The sequence below is a fragment of the Podospora pseudoanserina genome, chromosome 5 (genome assembly GCF_035222485.1).
Source record: "Podospora pseudoanserina strain CBS 124.78 chromosome 5, whole genome shotgun sequence".
In the NCBI taxonomy this organism is placed as follows: domain Eukaryota; kingdom Fungi; phylum Ascomycota; class Sordariomycetes; order Sordariales; family Podosporaceae; genus Podospora; species Podospora pseudoanserina.
Window position 1 is genome coordinate 3,000,389 of NC_085924.1, and position 15,639 is coordinate 3,016,027.

The window sequence follows — 15,639 nt, forward strand, 5'->3', positions numbered from 1 at the left end:
TGGATAACGGATATGATATTACAGGTAGGTGAGACTAGGTTAATGAGGAAGCTGTTGTTCACACCATAATTCATATGGCTGATGTTTATTTGATGTTGGATGCGTTAACAGAACTATTTCCTCAATTCTGGTGTTGACCTTCCACCGTAACTCCATGTCCGTTTAATAAAGGGATAAACAAAACCTACCTCTTGCACTGATCAAGTATCACCAGAGAGCAAGCAGAATCTGGCTGGATGCCTGGGCTTCAACCCCGCAATTGTCACGCTCATCTATGACAACGTGCAAAAATGGCGTGACTAGCAACCGAAGGTGTAGTGGTGCTCTCTGTTATAGGACAGGTGTCTGTCGCACAGAGCTGTACTCGGATTCTTTCCCAATACAGCCATTTACGTGCGGTGGCTCTCGCCATGATTTGTCTCTCAACGCCAAGCTGATCAATAGTGGCGGAGGCTGAGGACAGCATCAAGTTCGGTCTGGGTACCAAATAATCAAGCTCATTCGGACATTGTGTCATCAGACTATTTATCTCATGGTTGTGAATACGAATCATACGAGGACGATATGTACGTCTTCGGTGATGAGATGGTCTATAAGAACCCCGGGAGACTCCAGCATGCTGTCCTAGCTTTTGCCACCAGTTCACGACCCTTTCGCAAACCCTCAACACAAGCAACGCAGACTGTGAATTGAAGCGTTGAACGAAGGTTTATCCCAATCTATTGGAAGCACTCAAGATGGCTTCCCAACAGCCCATTGTTGAAGCACCCCCCGCTGGGCCTCCCAAAATCGCCCTGAAGCTGACCCCTGCTGGCCACAAGAAGCAACAGGAGGATCCCACCTTCATTGCTGAACTGATCGACAGGGCCCAGAATGGTCGGAGTGGCTTTGTTCCCAATGTCAATCCCCTTATCCCTGAAGAAAATCGCCCTGCTCGTCTCTTCAGTCGTATTGCCGCTGCCGCCGCATCTGATCCCACCGCCGACCTTCCCAACTTTGACGTCTGGTATGAGGTTGCTTTGGAGGGTCAGTCACGTCTTTCCAGACTCGAAACAGAGACTGCGACGACTTCTCAAACACCTGCCGATGGCGGAGATTACTCTCTTCCCAAGGAGACTCTTGAGCTCATCCACAAGCTTCATCGCCTCGAAGAGGTCGAAAGCGTCCACGCACTTCAAGCCGGCCCTCCACCTGCCGTCAATCCCAGCGATGACCCCCGAAGTGTAAATCAGGGGTACCTCGATGCGGCACCGGCTGGCATTAACGCCCGATATGCCTGGGGCTTTCCTGGTGGGGATGGCTTGGGGGTCAACATTGTCGACATGGAACAGGGATGGAAGCTTGACCACGAGGATCTTCAGGCGGCCGGTATCACATTGATCTCGGGGTACAATGTCGCCTATTACTCCCATGGAACTGCCGTGTTGGGTGAGATGCTTCAGGTGGACAACGCCATAGGAGGAGTTGGCATTGTCCCCAAGGTGAAGGGGCGGGTTATTTCCCAGCATCGGTCGACAGGCTACAACACCGCGGCCGCCATACTGGATGCCGTGAACAACATGGCCTTTGGAGATATTCTTCTCCTTGAAGCTCAGGAAAATGACCCTGTGGGAGGGCAGTATTATTGGCCTGTCTCCGTTGCCGACGCCAACTTTGATGCCATCCGTCTGGCTTCTGCTCTGGGCATCACTGTCATTGAAGCAGCCTGCAACGGTGGGTATGACCTTGATGCCTATGTCAACCTCTCGGGCAAGTACATCTTCAACCGCTCCAGCCCAGACTACAAAGAGTCCGGTGCCACCATGGTGGGCGCCTCCAGCTCTGCCGCACCACACTACCGCCTGTGGTACTCCAACCACGGCTCCCGGGTCGACGTCTATGCCTGGGGTGAAAACATTGACACCACCTTCACCGACGACAACTCTGGCACCGACAACTCCTACACCGACTACTTCAGCGGCACTTCCGGTGCCTCTCCCATCATCGTCGGCGCAGCAGCAGCAGTCCAAGGCATAGCCAACGCCACCCTCGGATACAAATTCTCCCCCTTGCAGCTCCGCCAAATCCTCACCACAAACGGAACACCAAGCAGCACCCCCTCCACCGACCGCATCGGCGTCATGCCCAACCTCCGCGCCATCATCGACGGCCGCTTCATCAACCTTGCCCCCGACCTCTACATAAGAGACTACCCCGCCGACAACGGCCGGGTCCCCTCCTCAGGCACAGTCTCCAACTCCCCCGACATCATCATCCGCCAAACCCCCGTTCCCAACCCCCAAGCCCTTTTTGGGTCCGGCTCAGGCAATGAAAACAACACCTCCCTTTCCCAACCCATCCTCGCGGGGCGTGACCACAGCATCTACATCCGATTGCTCAACCGCGGCGGGTCAGCAGCGCAGAATGCAAAGGTGACTGTATACCACGCCCCGGCAGCAACCCTCATCACCCCCAACCTGTGGACTCTAATCGGGACAGTCACCCTCCCTTCTGCTGTCCCCACTGGCCGAGTCTTGACTGTGTCCCCGAGACTTTCCTGGCCAGCGAGTAAAGTCCCCAACGTCGGACCGGGCGGGTACTCCTTTGTGGCAGTCGCAACAACAGACAAGGACCCTGCGCCTGTCCTACCTGGTACTTTCCCCGCGTTTGTGGAGTTTGTGAGCAGGAATAATAATGTGGCTTGGAAGAGTTTCAACGTGGTTAACCCCCCGCCTGGTGGTACTGGGGTTAGTAGATTACCAGTTGGAATCGCAGGGGCGTTTGATGCACCGAGACGCTTCGCGGTAAGGGGAGTGGGATCGTTGCCGGTGGGGAGCGAAGTTAGGCTGGAGGTTCCGGGGGATTTGGCGAGGCGGTTGGGGGTTGTTACGCCTTTGGGAGTTGAGGAGAAGGGGGTGGTGGTGCTGCCGCTTCATCCTTTTGGACGGGGGGAGATCGGGGAGGGGATTTTGCCTGTTGGGAGTGTTAGTCGGTGTGAGCTTGTTGTGAGGGTGCCGGGGGAGGGGGTGAAGGGGGAGGGGCAGTGGGAGTATGAGATTGTGCAGGAGTGGGAGGGGGTGGAGGTTGGGAGGGTTACTTGGCGGTTTGAGGGCGGTGATAAGGAAGATGTGCAGTGAGAGCTGGAGACTTTGGCAGAGACGTCGTGGAAGGGTTGGGGAACATGCAACGATAGTCCTTGTAGTTTGACGATGGTAATGAATATGGACATTTTAGGCATGGTTAATAGTTAGGTACCTTATACTGCCACGTGCAAAATGCAGGTTGGTGGCAAAGCGCTCAATGCGACCATCAAGAAGCTGTGTTACCTTCATGCTTGTTTATGGGAATGGCTTCGAGTGTTCCCGAGTAACAACACTGGCCTTCCGAGGTATAGTCCGGGGGTAGTAGTTGTTGGCCACTACATTCCAAAAGGACTATACACTCATCACTACCGACAACAGTCTAAAGTTCTATCTTCGGCATGGCAAGAAGCCCACGGTACTTCCACGATCCTCTTCACTTCAGACCTCAACGATGGCTGCTGACTGATCATCTACTCCACGATCCTGTGGTTCAGGGGCATCATGAGAGAGTGCGCACCATTGCACCCCAGACGCTATAATTGTTGCAGATGCTAATTCGGACGCTCACCTAGGTGTCTACACTGAATATGCGCCATTTGAAACCTTGAACAAAGAGACTGATTACTAGACAAGGGTAGCGCTTTGTCTTGAAATTAGATTTCTTTGTCACACAGCTACCTGGTCATTGTAACGTCATTTTTCAACGTAGATTCAGACTGTTGGATCTCACTGGCTATGATTGCATCAGGGTAGAGAAAGTCAAGATTATTAAGATGTTGTCCGTGACTCAAGTTCGGTACCCACAACAACATCCCAAACCTTCAACAGCAAGATCACTCGCACCATAATCTTTCCGAAACTGGCTTGAGGTTGAAGCTCACTATTCTTTTGATAGTTTTGTCCGCATTATTATGCTTTCACATTGGTGAGAAGTCTATTCAGCCCCATCAGCGCCACATAAGCCCAAGCCGGAACCACAGCCTCCGAGCCAGCTCCACAGACTCCACCCTCCTCTTCCTCACATGAGTCAGATCTCCACCACTTCTTCCAACAATCAGCCCAGGACCAGTAGCTCAGGGGTAGAGCAACCGGCTGCAGTCCGGTAGGTCACGCGTTCAAATCGCGTCTAGTCCTTTCCTTTTGCTTTTTTTTTTTCTTTCTCACCCCTACTCCATGATAGGGATCTTTAGCAGGAGTTGAGACTGGCCATGTAAGTCTTACTCCAATCCAGGTGTGTTTTTTTAGGTACAGTGACTCATACGGTTATATCAATGTTCTGTTAAGGTCAGTTACCATCGGACTTCTCCTAGAGCACTCTGTCTTGCTAAATATTTGCATTCGTAACGCTATACTGGCCAGTTTTGTGCTGCTGGTTCTCCTCGAGGAACATTCACATCACGCTACATCAAAGGGTACTTCTTAGGGTAATATACTTCTGTCATCCATTATAAATTACTATCCGTGTATCCATCCTTCTTCTCTATCTCCCTCCATGCCTTGATCCGGTCCGGCCGTGATCACAGGCCGTAAATTACAATCACGATCATCACCAAGGAAAAGGCACCAACAACCGGCCCCCCACCCCCTCCTCCAACCAAACCCCAAAGCTCCAAAGCTCCCCCTGAAACCTCACCCACTCAGTCGGAATAGCCGTCTCCGGCTTCTCCCCCCTCTCAAAAAACACCTCTCTCAACTCCCGCTCCGCCTCCCCCACCCCACAAATCCAAACCTGGTATATCCCCCACGCTTCCCTCGCCCTAGCTTCATCTTCGCTACTGTAAACAAACTTGCTCCCCATCGCGGCAGCCCTAACAATAGTCACCACAGCCCACTGCGCATACGGCCTGATGAGCGCCTCTAACCGGTTAAACAGGATGTGAACTTTTTCGCTGGCGTAACGGCGGTTTTCGAAGGGGGCGAGGGTGAACTCGGCGATGGAGGTGGTTTGCCGGACTTGGTCGAGGGAGTAGGAGAGGTAGTGGAGTGTGTAGTAGATGAAGACTATGTGTTGGGAGGGGGGCATCACGTCCGGGTTGGTGAGGGAGGTGTGGAGGGCGGAGGAGAGGGAAAAGTTGGATTGGGCTTGGTAGGTGAGGTAGTCGAGGAGGGTGAGGCGTTGGAGGGAGGTGAAGGGGGGGGGGGGGGGGCTGGCGGGGAGGGGGTGGTGATGGGAGGATTGGGGAAGGGGGTGATTGTGAGGGGGAGGTTTGGGATTGTTGGGGCTAAAGAATGGGGAGGGGTTATGACGGAGGCGGTGAAGGTGTGTTCGGCGACGGGAGGAGGAGGAGCTACTTTGAAGCGGCTTGGGATGAAGGGGTCTGGTCTTCGGGTTGGGAAGGCACCCAAGGGTGAGCGAGACTCGGGTGCAGTGGTTGGGAAAGGGTTTGGGGGTGCTATCGGGGCCGCGATTACAAAGGGTGATGGGGTTGTGACGGGTGGCGGTATGATGTCTGCCAAGGGCGTTACTGGTTGGGGAGTTGTTACAGGTATGGGGGTGGTAACGGATGTCGCGGTTACGGCGGGCTCAGGAGCTATTGCGGCTGTAGAGGTTACTACTGTTGTAGAGTTCATAACGGGTGTCGCGGTTACGGAAGACGATGAGGTTGTGACGGTTAGCGATATATTATCCGGCGCGGAGGTGACGGGTTCAAGAGCAATCACCGGTGTAGATGCTATGATGGGTGTTACGGTTACGACGGGCCCGGGCATGACGCTTTTTAAGGACTCGACGAGGGTGGAAGCTTTGACGCGTTTCGAGGTTCTGGCAGGCTTTGAGACTCCATCAGATGTCGGCGCTGGAACCTCAGGACCAGCAGAGGATCCCGATTCTACATTTACTCGTGCCTTTTCCCCCTCCAGTGCCTCCCGATTCGTTTCTTCCCAATCTTGAAAAGCATATAGCGGTTGGTCAGGGCACAGTTTATAGAGCTCTCTTGGGTAGTGTAGTCGACTCTGGGTAGGTCTTGATACGAGCCAGCTCTTGAGAACTGGTCGAAAGACGGCAGGCCTGGCTTTGATAGCCTTATGGACCCCCGTGAATTGGCTTATGAACTTGAGGATATGCTCCTGGTTTCTGGCGCACACTTCGCTGGAAACTGGAACCCCATTCCGTGGGCGTCGCTCGCCACGACCCCCGACCAAAATAGAATAGACTTTCTTTTCACCCTTCCTTCCTGTGACCTCCGCAATGATATCCTCAAGAAATCCGTCGATAAAGGGCTTTGAGGCTGCTGGAACAGGAGGGTCAGGGGGCTGGGCTGGAGCATCAGTATCGGCAGGCCTGGTATTGCAATCCGCAACCATCGTACTCGGCCTCTTGAGGTAGCTCAGTTGCGCGTCAGCCATCAGCCTGTCCCTCCTGCGGTTATTCAGAAGGATTTCGTTGAGGCTGCAATCTCTGCATCCATATCGCCTGCCGAGGTCTTCTGACACATAGACAGAAGGGATGGTTGTCCATTGCCTTTTAGCATCTGCTTTCGCCCTCTCATTAACGCGTTCGTGTTGCTTGTACTTGCTACAGCCAGGGCATGGGCAAGTGTAACGTTTTTTGATCTCGGCGAGAAAGTCGTTGATCATTTTTTGTAGTTTATCCTCTTCCGCCTTTTCCCAAACACCCTGTGCTTTCATCCACACACATCGTTGACAAATCGCACTGGGCTTGTTAGGACCCTCGGGCGTCGCGCCTTTGCCTGAGTTCAACCGCTCAACGTCGAATCTCCTGTCCCATTTATGATCGGGGGGCGGTGATAGGGAGCTAACCTCTTTACTCTGAGCTTCCTCATCGTCTTTTAGAGGCATCTTGAACGGTTTTCGTTCCGAGTTTTAATCGTTTGGCTGTCGGTTAGGGAGTTATGAAAAGGAGCCAGTCAATAGCCCTGTATTATCTGTTTAGTTGTTTTGCTGTCAGTAGGTGGTGTGTGGGGAGAGACTCGTCTTACCTGAGCCGGTTTCCCAAAAAACGATGAAGATAGAAAATCGATTTGACGGGAAACAAGAGTCTCAGGTCGGCACGTGGAGGATGGCCCTGTCACTTATAGCGGCCGTTAGTGAAGTGGCGTGAAAACAATGCCATGGTTCCTCTTTATCCACACGGTGGGTTGTTCGTGTTGAAATGTTTGAGCAATCTATTTTTGTGACATGCTTCTTTGTTGAGGACCCGGGCTGGCGGGCCTGATCCTAAAAGTAGTTCGTCGATGCCCAACACTCGACTGGTTGAACAAAAGACAGTGCGATTGTATTTCCCTTTCATGACTTGACCTTCTGACTTATTTGACAAGTCGAACAGCCCAGTGACGTAGATCACAAATTTGAGTCCCTTCCTGCTGACCAAAAGTTGGCAACCTACAAGGCCACAATATCCCGATGCCTCTCTGCAAACTTTCCAACAGCTTCCACAAAACCTTCCAGCTCCTTTTCGTCTGTCTCCAAAATCAGTGCAACAAACCCCCTTCTCGTTGTCCAATACCCTGCCTCCAGCATCTCGAACCAAAACAAGTCCCTCAAATCCCTCCTTTCCTTCCCTTGAATGTCTTCCCCACATGTAAACACCTCGACAGCTTCATCCACAAAGTGAACCCCAATCAACGACCCCCTTCCGCTAAACATGATCTTGGTCCCCTTTGTAACCTGCTTCAACCTCTCCCTGAGCCCATCCCCCCGCTCATTCAATTTCACACAAGCCTCCTCGGTGAAGACTCTCTTCAAAGCCTCATACCCAACGCTCGTGACTAGAGTGTTGTTGTTAAACGTCCCCGAGTGCGCCAGCGACCCTTCCACACGGGGGTCATACACAGCCATGACCTCCTCTCTCCCACCGAACGCGCCAAAAGCCAGCCCACCCCCAAGATATTTGCCCATTGTGACCAAATCAGGCTTCAGTCCTAGCTCAAATCCCAGGCCGTGAGGCGCAAGGCGGGAAGTCATCACCTCATCGAGGATAAACAACGCTCCGACCTCGTGTGCGGCGTCCTGGATGGCATGGAGAAATTCCTTGCTGCCGGGGATACATCCACCAGCGCCTTGCATGGGTTCCACCAGCACAGCGGCGAGATCGGGTGTGGATCTGATGGCGTCTACTGCGAGGCCGATGTCATTATACCGGGGAACAACCACAAAGTCGTCCTTATCCACGGTGTTGGGTGCTGCTTTGCCGTTGGGGAAGCTAAATACCGCGCCGTGGTAGCCGCCAGAGAAGACAATGACTTTTCTTCGCGAGGTGTAGTGCCGCGCGCCAGCGAGAGCGTGCATATTGGCTTCTGTGCCTGTGTTGGCCATGCGGACGCGCTTCAGTTTGAAGCGTGAGCAAAGGAGGGAAGCGTGTTTGTGTTCCTGGACGGTGGTTGAGCCAAGCGAAAGACCGACGTTGTCAAAGGTGGAGAGCATAGTTTCGCGGATGATGGGGTTGGAGTGTCCGTAGAGACCTGCCGTCAGTTCACCGACGAGGTCGAGGTATCTGTCGCAGTGTTAGCAAAGCGACATGAAGGACTTTAGGCTAGGGGGCTTACTTGTGGCCATCCTCATCCCAGACATGAGCGCCCTTACCCTGGTTCATTGTCAGGGGGAATGGGGATGTGTGCAGTAGGGTTCGTGTGTTTCCACCTGGGAGGGCACCGACGGCGAGCTCATGCTGCTTCTTGGAAAGGGGGTTGTTGGCGATGAACCTTGCCTCAGCGGCTTCCAGCGCTGCCTTGACCGATTCATGCGACACCGAAATCATGATGGCTTGGTATAATCTGACGGTCAAATGATGTTTGCTTTGATCAAAAGGTCACCACGGAGGACATTCCGCTTTGTTGGGAGATACCCCTCTTTGATCGGCTCATGATAGGGGCATTTCCGGCCCACTTGCCGATTGAACCCGGCCAAGACTGTTAGTGTTCGGGCCGAGATCGCATGTGAAGCCAGCCGAAAGACGACAAGACTGGTGTGACGGCGATGACTATGGTGTCTCCTAATTGACGGTGGTGATTCCCTGCAAGAACCGAGGCAGATATAGTCAAATGTCCCTTATCGCCATACCGAACTTGGTTCATTCCCAGGCTTGGAGGATCATTTCCAGCTAACCAGGACCGAAACGTGATGCCAAGTGTAGACAATCTGTAAGGGTTGACAAGGTCGCCTCGCGTGTAGCCCGAATCCAGACCTTCTATAGTATTATCCTCTTTACGATGTTGGAGCACAATCGCCCAGGGGCAAAGTGTGTCAGTGCCTTCGGCAGCCCGCGAATCTACTCTCCGAAGTCCACAAACGACATAACATGTCGCCTCCCAGGTTGAATCGCCTATGGGTGCCGACATCGTGATCTCAACTACACCAACAAATCTAGGGCTTGATGAGGCTAAGAAGCACTCGCGCCTGATGTCCCAAAGGTGCTCTGGATAATAGCTGTGGCTGACTGAGAAGCCATGTGAATACGCCTCGATGCACTCCCATTGGATTTTTATAGTCGGGTACAAGAGATCCGAATGAGAGAAATAGAGTGAGTTCGCTTCGATCCCCTCAGCTGGCGTTAAAGAGGTGGCAATGCGGACCAGGGACGGTTTACCGAACCTCATCTGTGACTGAGGCGTCAGTGACAGCCAAGAGGGCTGATATCTGACGTAGGATGACTTGATCTTCCGCAGCCAGATTGTGAAAAGGGGAGGATCTCCATCTTTGTCGTCGACATGGCCACTTGTACAGCGCAGGTATAGCCGGTGACCAGTTTCACCGCGTGAGGAGTCGAGTGCTGTGTGGAGCTCAAGACCAGTGTTGGTGATAATCCACGACGGCGTTGGTATAACGGGATCAAGCCAGTGTTTGATATCAGAAGCGCCGGCGAACCAAGAGGGGTGTCTCGCCAATATACCGGAGTGTCTGAGTCCGAGTTCAGTTTTGCTATGTTGCCAGGCAAATAAAGACATGTCGTTTGTCTTCTGAGCTATATGTTCCTGGAGACGGAAGAAGGCCTTTTCTCTTTCGCCGTATATCAGCGGCATGTGGATACCGAAGATGCCCAGGAGACAATATGCCATGTCTTCTATTCGTGTCGTGTTTCTTTTAGCTGCCCACGACATTTTCTGAGCGACGGGTACTTGGTACAGCTTATCTGAAGATTGGAGAATAGTAATGTCGATGCTCGTGATGCGATAGAGGATGTTCAGAAGTTGCACCTTTGAACCACACTGGGTCCAGTTGCAATCGTGAAATATGATGTCCCTCGGCGCGACCAGCTCTTGCAAGGTCCAGCCCCGGGTAAACCATCGGCATGGTTGAAGGTCAGCTTTGGTGGGTGTGAGTTGGCCATCAGCGAGCGCAAAATCCTCGAGGTAAACAACGCATAGTGCTGCTTTCTGGTACCAGTGGAACATGGAATTGATCGACTCGGTCAGCTCGGCGCTGCTGGTCTTGTCGATGCAGCATGTATCAACCCAAGCGTGGGAGTGTCCGTATTCAAGCGTGAGCTCGCACATTCCTTTTATTTTCTCAAAGCCCTTCTTATGAACGGCAATGTCGAACGAGTTCTGTATGTCCTGAAAAGTGACTTCATCATCACCCCAGGTGTGTGAGAGGATGCAGTAGGGAATCGCATTTGGCCCGTCGATGTCGTTCTGCTCGAGTTGATAGTTTTGGCAATTGATGAGCCACATGACCAGAATCAGCGTCGATCAAAGGACAGCAAACAATCGATAGGTTTCGCGACAGTGTAGGGTAAAATTGTGACTTGGAGGCTCAACATGGCGGGATGTTGCGCAGAGTGGGGTTGCTGGAGGGGGTTCATTGGCATCAGCACAGCCACCAAAGGCCAGCCAACCACAGCTAGCGAGGCCAAGTCCTTTTTGTTTCGGTTATTTTATGACTCCAGACACGTTATGAAATCCTAGTTCTCCTTTATAAATACAGCTCAAAGACAATAACAAGGCAATACAGACCCACATTACAAAACCCCTTTGCCTCTCCAAAACTTAAACAAGCACAATCACCCCCACCACCCCAACCAATCCCTCCCACTCTCCCCCTTTTCCCCCTCCTCCCCCCTACCCGGTAAATCCGCCCACCTACTCCAATCCCCCTCCACAACCTTCCACCCCCCATCCTTCGTATCCCCCCTCGCAATCCCCCCCCCACACCACCAAAACTCCCTCCAAACCCCATCATTCCACCTATCCCCAAAATACAACACCGCCCAGTCATGATCACAAACCTCATACTCACCCCAATACCCAGCCCCCAGACGAGCATCCCACCCCATCAAAAAAGCAGGCCTGGCATCCCTTGTGTACTCCCCTTTTTCCATCTTTCCTCCCACCGGGGCGAACCAAGACTGTGGAAAGTTCCCCTTCATGTGACCGTGTTTTTCCTGGAAAGACCCCAGATTCTGCCAGACGTGAACGACGATTTCCTTGGCGGCGGGCAGGGATGGGTCTGTAGGCCAGGTGTACACCGCTGCTCGGTAGCGTGTTTGGCAGAGGTGGCAGACTTGGGGGCGGTAGACGCTTGTTTCAGGTTGGAGGTGGGTGTTGGGGTTGGGGTTGGTGCCCGGAGGAGGGGGGGATGATGATCTTGATTTTAGTGGGGGGCGCCAGCAGCGCATTTCGTTGTTGTAGAAGATGTTGAGGCTTTCTTCGAGGATGTCGCGGGGTTGGCCCCCGTTGTAGCGGGCTTGGTTGAGGAGGGGGTTGGTTGTTTCAGGGTGGTAGGAGGGTTGGTGGCGGCAGGTTTGGAAGCCGAGGTAGTGGCGGGTGGGGGGCTGGTTGGAACTACTGTCGTCTGGGGTGGTGTCGGGGCTGGTTGGTTTGGGGTTGGGGATGAAGGCTTCGGGGGGGAGGTAGACGCGTTGGGTGGAGTAAGTTAGGAGGTTGGGGTGTTTGAAGGAGGAATAGATGCTGTTGGGGCTGCTTGGGAGCTCGACGAGGGCGCAAGAGAGGGAGGCTTTGACGAAGACGTGTCTGTACGGGGAGTCTGGGGAGGAGTTGCTGAGAGGATGGGGCTGCCAGTCTGAGTCAAAAGACAGGGAGGGGAGGTGGTAGGCTGTTTTGGTGGCTGGGAGAGTGATGGTTTTTGAACTGGTTGATCGGATCGGCCAGGCGAGAAAAACCTGGAATTGTTGTGTCCCCAAAGCTTTGGATGTGCGGAGGCTGGAGATCGGTCTATCTGGGTCGTTAAGGGCGTGGTAGCAATCGTCAAAGGTGAGTTTGCCGATGTTCCAGTAGTTGGGACCCAGCGCCATCCAGGGGCAGGCTGTTTTGTAGAGGGAAGGTTGGGGAAGAAGCCGATGCAAGACGCGGCAATATATGCAGACTGTGTGGGTTGTTTTGAGGTCTTTTTCGAGTAGTTGGAGAAACTTCCATCTGTTGAAGTTATTACAGGCCTGAGGAATGATACCAAGGTCCTCATTGATAGGTTTGCACTCCCAATCGTGAGTTTCATGTCGCGTTTCGGACGCGGTTGTTGACCATTCTGATGATGGATAGCCGAGGGATAGCTTATAAAGGTGAGTAGAGGCAAGGCTGAAAGAAGCGGCCGAAACCACATCCAGGTGACCACCAATTTGGAGCAATGTCTCATTAGGAAGACACAGCAAGCTCCCAGTGTATGTCGTCTGCGGCTGTTGCATTCTTGGACATGAAGTCATGGCAAGGAAGGGTGGCTTGGAACGACGTGTTAAAATGCGAAGGTAATGATATGGTAGGACTCCAGTCTTGATGCAGACACCTTCTTATAGATTCAAGCATACGCGTCAAGAGGGAGGTTAGAGAACGTAATCTAGCTCGCAAAGCATTCCCATTCAAGCTAGGCTGTCATCTCTATTTGCCTTGGCGACTCTCAGGGGTCTGTGGTGGAGCAGACATTCTTAAAATGCATACGCCGTGGTCGACTTAAGCCTGTGCATCATGAATGTCAATAACGTTAAACAAAAAGAGTAATCTCTACCGGCTTGTGGAAAAGCCATCGGGAAAGCCACCTTCCGGACCTCATTTCGTATTGCGCTGTCCTCAAACCTTCAAATCACATTAAGGCCCTTGACCCATAACGTGTGAAACGGTTGCTCCCAGAGCACTTGCCTTATGAGCACTTCCAGGAGGTTTGCTGAACAGGAAGGAGCTGTTACACCTGACTGGACACCTCACCTGACCGGACCATCTGGCACTCAAGCATCCCCGACTAGCACTGGCAAGACTCCAGGTACCTCGATGGCCAGGCCTTTGTTGGATAATTCTCTTCCACTCTATCACCCTTGTCTTTTATTCGTGTTGTGGACTCTGCGACTTTTTAGTCCCTGATTACGCCCTCGGCTTCGACTGTGTGCCCACTCGAAGCAATCCGTTCTCATCAACCCAACAATCCTTTAATGGCGTCTTCATTTTCGGGATCAATCTCTTCCTCCTTTTCCTACTCATCCACAACAACATCCTCATCTCGCGTTTGTAAACGCTGCTTCTTGGCTGGTCTTTTTGGCTCGCGGGCAATGTTTTGTTCGGCCGGGGGAGTGTCTTGCGTTTGCACGCGAGATCTCTTGGTCCTTCTTCGGGGCTCAGGGGCAGTTTGCAGGGGCTCGGGGGCGTTGTCAATGGACGCAGGGCGGCGTCTTGTCGACCGTCTTGGGACCTCGTCAACTGCGACAAAAATCAGAAAACCAAAACCAAAGAACCAAGAGAAACAATGGCCATTACCTACACTTTGCTGTCTATCTGGCAGGTAACTCGAAGGCTGTCTCTTGCTCCAAATCTTGGTCTTGTCAGAGGTCGGGGATTAGTGCTGGACGGGCGGCTGCCGAGGAGGCATGCCAGAGTCCAAAAAAGGTGCAGTTGTCATCCAAAATACATGTCACCACTGAGCATCAACGCCGGAAAAAAATGAGGAGGTTCATCGAGATGATGTGGATTGTATTGTATTGTCTCTAAGCCAAGTGCAACACCTCTGACGAAGGCAGTGTGTAGTACATCAGACTTGTCATGATTAACAGGCAGATTCCAGAATGTAGAGTAGGAGTGTAAAGGGGCGCAAAATTCCAGATTCTGACTGAAGGAGGGTAGAAAAAGGATACATACCTTGGTGTCGGAGGCTGCGCTCGAGAGACCCGCGACGAGGGTACCGGAACGTTGGCCATAATACCACACGGAGAATCCACTCGAACTGTACGACCTATTTGCCTGAACTCCCTTCGGATGAAAGTAAGATGGATAGCCTTACACCGCTGTATTTTTAGAAGTATAGAACGAGCTTCATACAACCGTCTGGTATAAGGGGAAAAAAAGAAAAAGACAAAAGGAGAATGCAAGAACGGAAGGATTTATATGTCAGTACCCCTCCACTTATTACATGCGTCCAACACAGGACATAGAAAAGGGAAGAAGATATGGGTATTGGATATGCTCGCATAGCGGGGAATGTATAGGATACCCGGAGCATGACTTTGAACTTGAGAAGGTATGTCATGAAGACGGTGTGGCTTGGGAAGGAGCGATGTCAAGGACAGCGGAAGAGCATTAATGTTCACCTCATGGAACGAGCACTGGCTCGTCCCGCTCTGGCACAAGCTTGAATGGGGCATGGGAAGTGAGTTGATCTGAGCTGAGTCGGCCCTGATCTTGACTTGATGGTATCATCTGACATGAATACAGCTTCCGATTTTGCACATGAGTTCAATGTTTAGGACATGGTTGCAAATAAAACATTGATTTACTCCAGGTATATTGAGTATTAAAAACTCCCTCGAATAAAGTTGAGGTATCCTTCCCCGAGGTAAAGTCCCCTAACTACTAAACTAGATCCTGTTGAAATGGTGAGAAAACACACAAATCAACCACAACACCACAAATATACCCTCAACAGGGTCTCTGAATGGACACACCTGCGTGACAGTGGCTCGCTCGCAGGCCGCACTCCACGTAGGACAAAGAAAAGACTCTATGGACTCGCAGACCACATAATAAGCACCTGATCGGCCTGATCGGAGGGCCAGAATTGCCTGCACGCGTGCAAGGCACAAAATATGAAGAAATAAAAGTCGATGTCCTGTCCGAAATAGAATGTCCGAAGCAGACCGCTTATATACATGACCCCTGAACCCCCGAATCCTCCGAGAGCCCCACTTCCTTACTCAAACCCTCAGGCCTGTGGCCGCAGCCCAAACCAATATATTTTTTGAAGGCTCTAAATAAGGATTCGTTATACGTTATATATTTATTTTAACTCTATTACAGATAAGTTAAAAACGTTTTTTACTACTATAGCCCCTCCAACACGGCCACACGACCAGGACAGTCCTGCGTGCAAGCAGTACAACTACGGCATGGCTGTTATAGACAAGACCCGAGCCCGGCAGCTACTGGTGGTTTGTGCATTCAGGCATGATTTGGACTGGTCCATGATGAACTTGATGTTGCACAAACCGGGCAAAAGCTGAGAAAAGCTGGTCAGACTCGCTCCAAATGGACGCTTTTCTTGACCCCTCTTTGGTGGTTCCCATGGGTAATGGGGTGTTTTCAGCCATCGGACGCAGATGACAGTCAATTTCTGCTGGAGCTGCAACTGAGCATATTTGCAGACTCGGACCTTCGCATAATCAGACCTATGTTGAAGGGACCGAAGGCTT

General features: G+C 52.1%; 6 protein-coding genes and 1 non-coding gene across 7 annotated transcripts; 2 read left to right on the forward strand and 5 right to left on the reverse strand.

The window, feature by feature from the left end:
• Nucleotides 1-737: 737 nt before the first annotated feature.
• Nucleotides 738-3,116, forward strand: QC764_506880 (uncharacterized protein; the record flags this gene model as incomplete). Its single annotated transcript, XM_062947943.1, has 1 exon — nucleotides 738-3,116. The coding sequence occupies one exon, from the start codon at nucleotides 738-740 to the stop codon at nucleotides 3,114-3,116; it is 2,379 nt and encodes a 792-aa protein (XP_062799342.1).
• A 1,008-nt stretch (nucleotides 3,117-4,124) lies between these two features.
• Nucleotides 4,125-4,196, forward strand: QC764_0082590. The gene has a single exon. It is a non-coding gene; the product is annotated as a tRNA-Cys (tRNA).
• Nucleotides 4,197-4,608: 412 nt separating this feature from the next.
• On the reverse strand, nucleotides 4,609-5,085 carry QC764_0082600 (uncharacterized protein; the record flags this gene model as incomplete). Its single annotated transcript, XM_062940818.1, has 2 exons — nucleotides 4,609-4,870; nucleotides 4,925-5,085. 2 exons carry the CDS (start codon nucleotides 5,083-5,085, stop codon nucleotides 4,609-4,611), a joined length of 423 nt encoding a protein of 140 aa, XP_062799343.1.
• Nucleotides 5,086-6,106: 1,021 nt separating this feature from the next.
• QC764_0082610 (uncharacterized protein) lies at nucleotides 6,107-6,860 on the reverse strand (the record flags this gene model as incomplete). The annotated part of the gene is made up of 2 exons (XM_062940819.1): nucleotides 6,107-6,113; nucleotides 6,145-6,860. The coding sequence occupies 2 exons, from the start codon at nucleotides 6,858-6,860 to the stop codon at nucleotides 6,107-6,109; spliced, it is 723 nt and encodes a 240-aa protein (XP_062799344.1).
• A 543-nt stretch (nucleotides 6,861-7,403) lies between these two features.
• QC764_506860 (putative secondary metabolism biosynthetic enzyme) lies at nucleotides 7,404-8,778 on the reverse strand (the record flags this gene model as incomplete). Its single annotated transcript, XM_062947942.1, has 2 exons — nucleotides 7,404-8,514; nucleotides 8,567-8,778. The coding sequence occupies 2 exons, from the start codon at nucleotides 8,776-8,778 to the stop codon at nucleotides 7,404-7,406; spliced, it is 1,323 nt and encodes a 440-aa protein (XP_062799345.1).
• Nucleotides 8,779-8,932: 154 nt separating this feature from the next.
• QC764_506850 (uncharacterized protein) lies at nucleotides 8,933-10,690 on the reverse strand (the record flags this gene model as incomplete). Its single annotated transcript, XM_062947941.1, has 1 exon — nucleotides 8,933-10,690. The coding sequence occupies one exon, from the start codon at nucleotides 10,688-10,690 to the stop codon at nucleotides 8,933-8,935; it is 1,758 nt and encodes a 585-aa protein (XP_062799346.1).
• Nucleotides 10,691-11,019: 329 nt separating this feature from the next.
• On the reverse strand, nucleotides 11,020-12,675 carry QC764_0082640 (uncharacterized protein; the record flags this gene model as incomplete). Its single annotated transcript, XM_062940820.1, has 1 exon — nucleotides 11,020-12,675. One exon carries the CDS (start codon nucleotides 12,673-12,675, stop codon nucleotides 11,020-11,022), a length of 1,656 nt encoding a protein of 551 aa, XP_062799347.1.
• Between the last annotated feature and the right edge of the window lie 2,964 nt (nucleotides 12,676-15,639).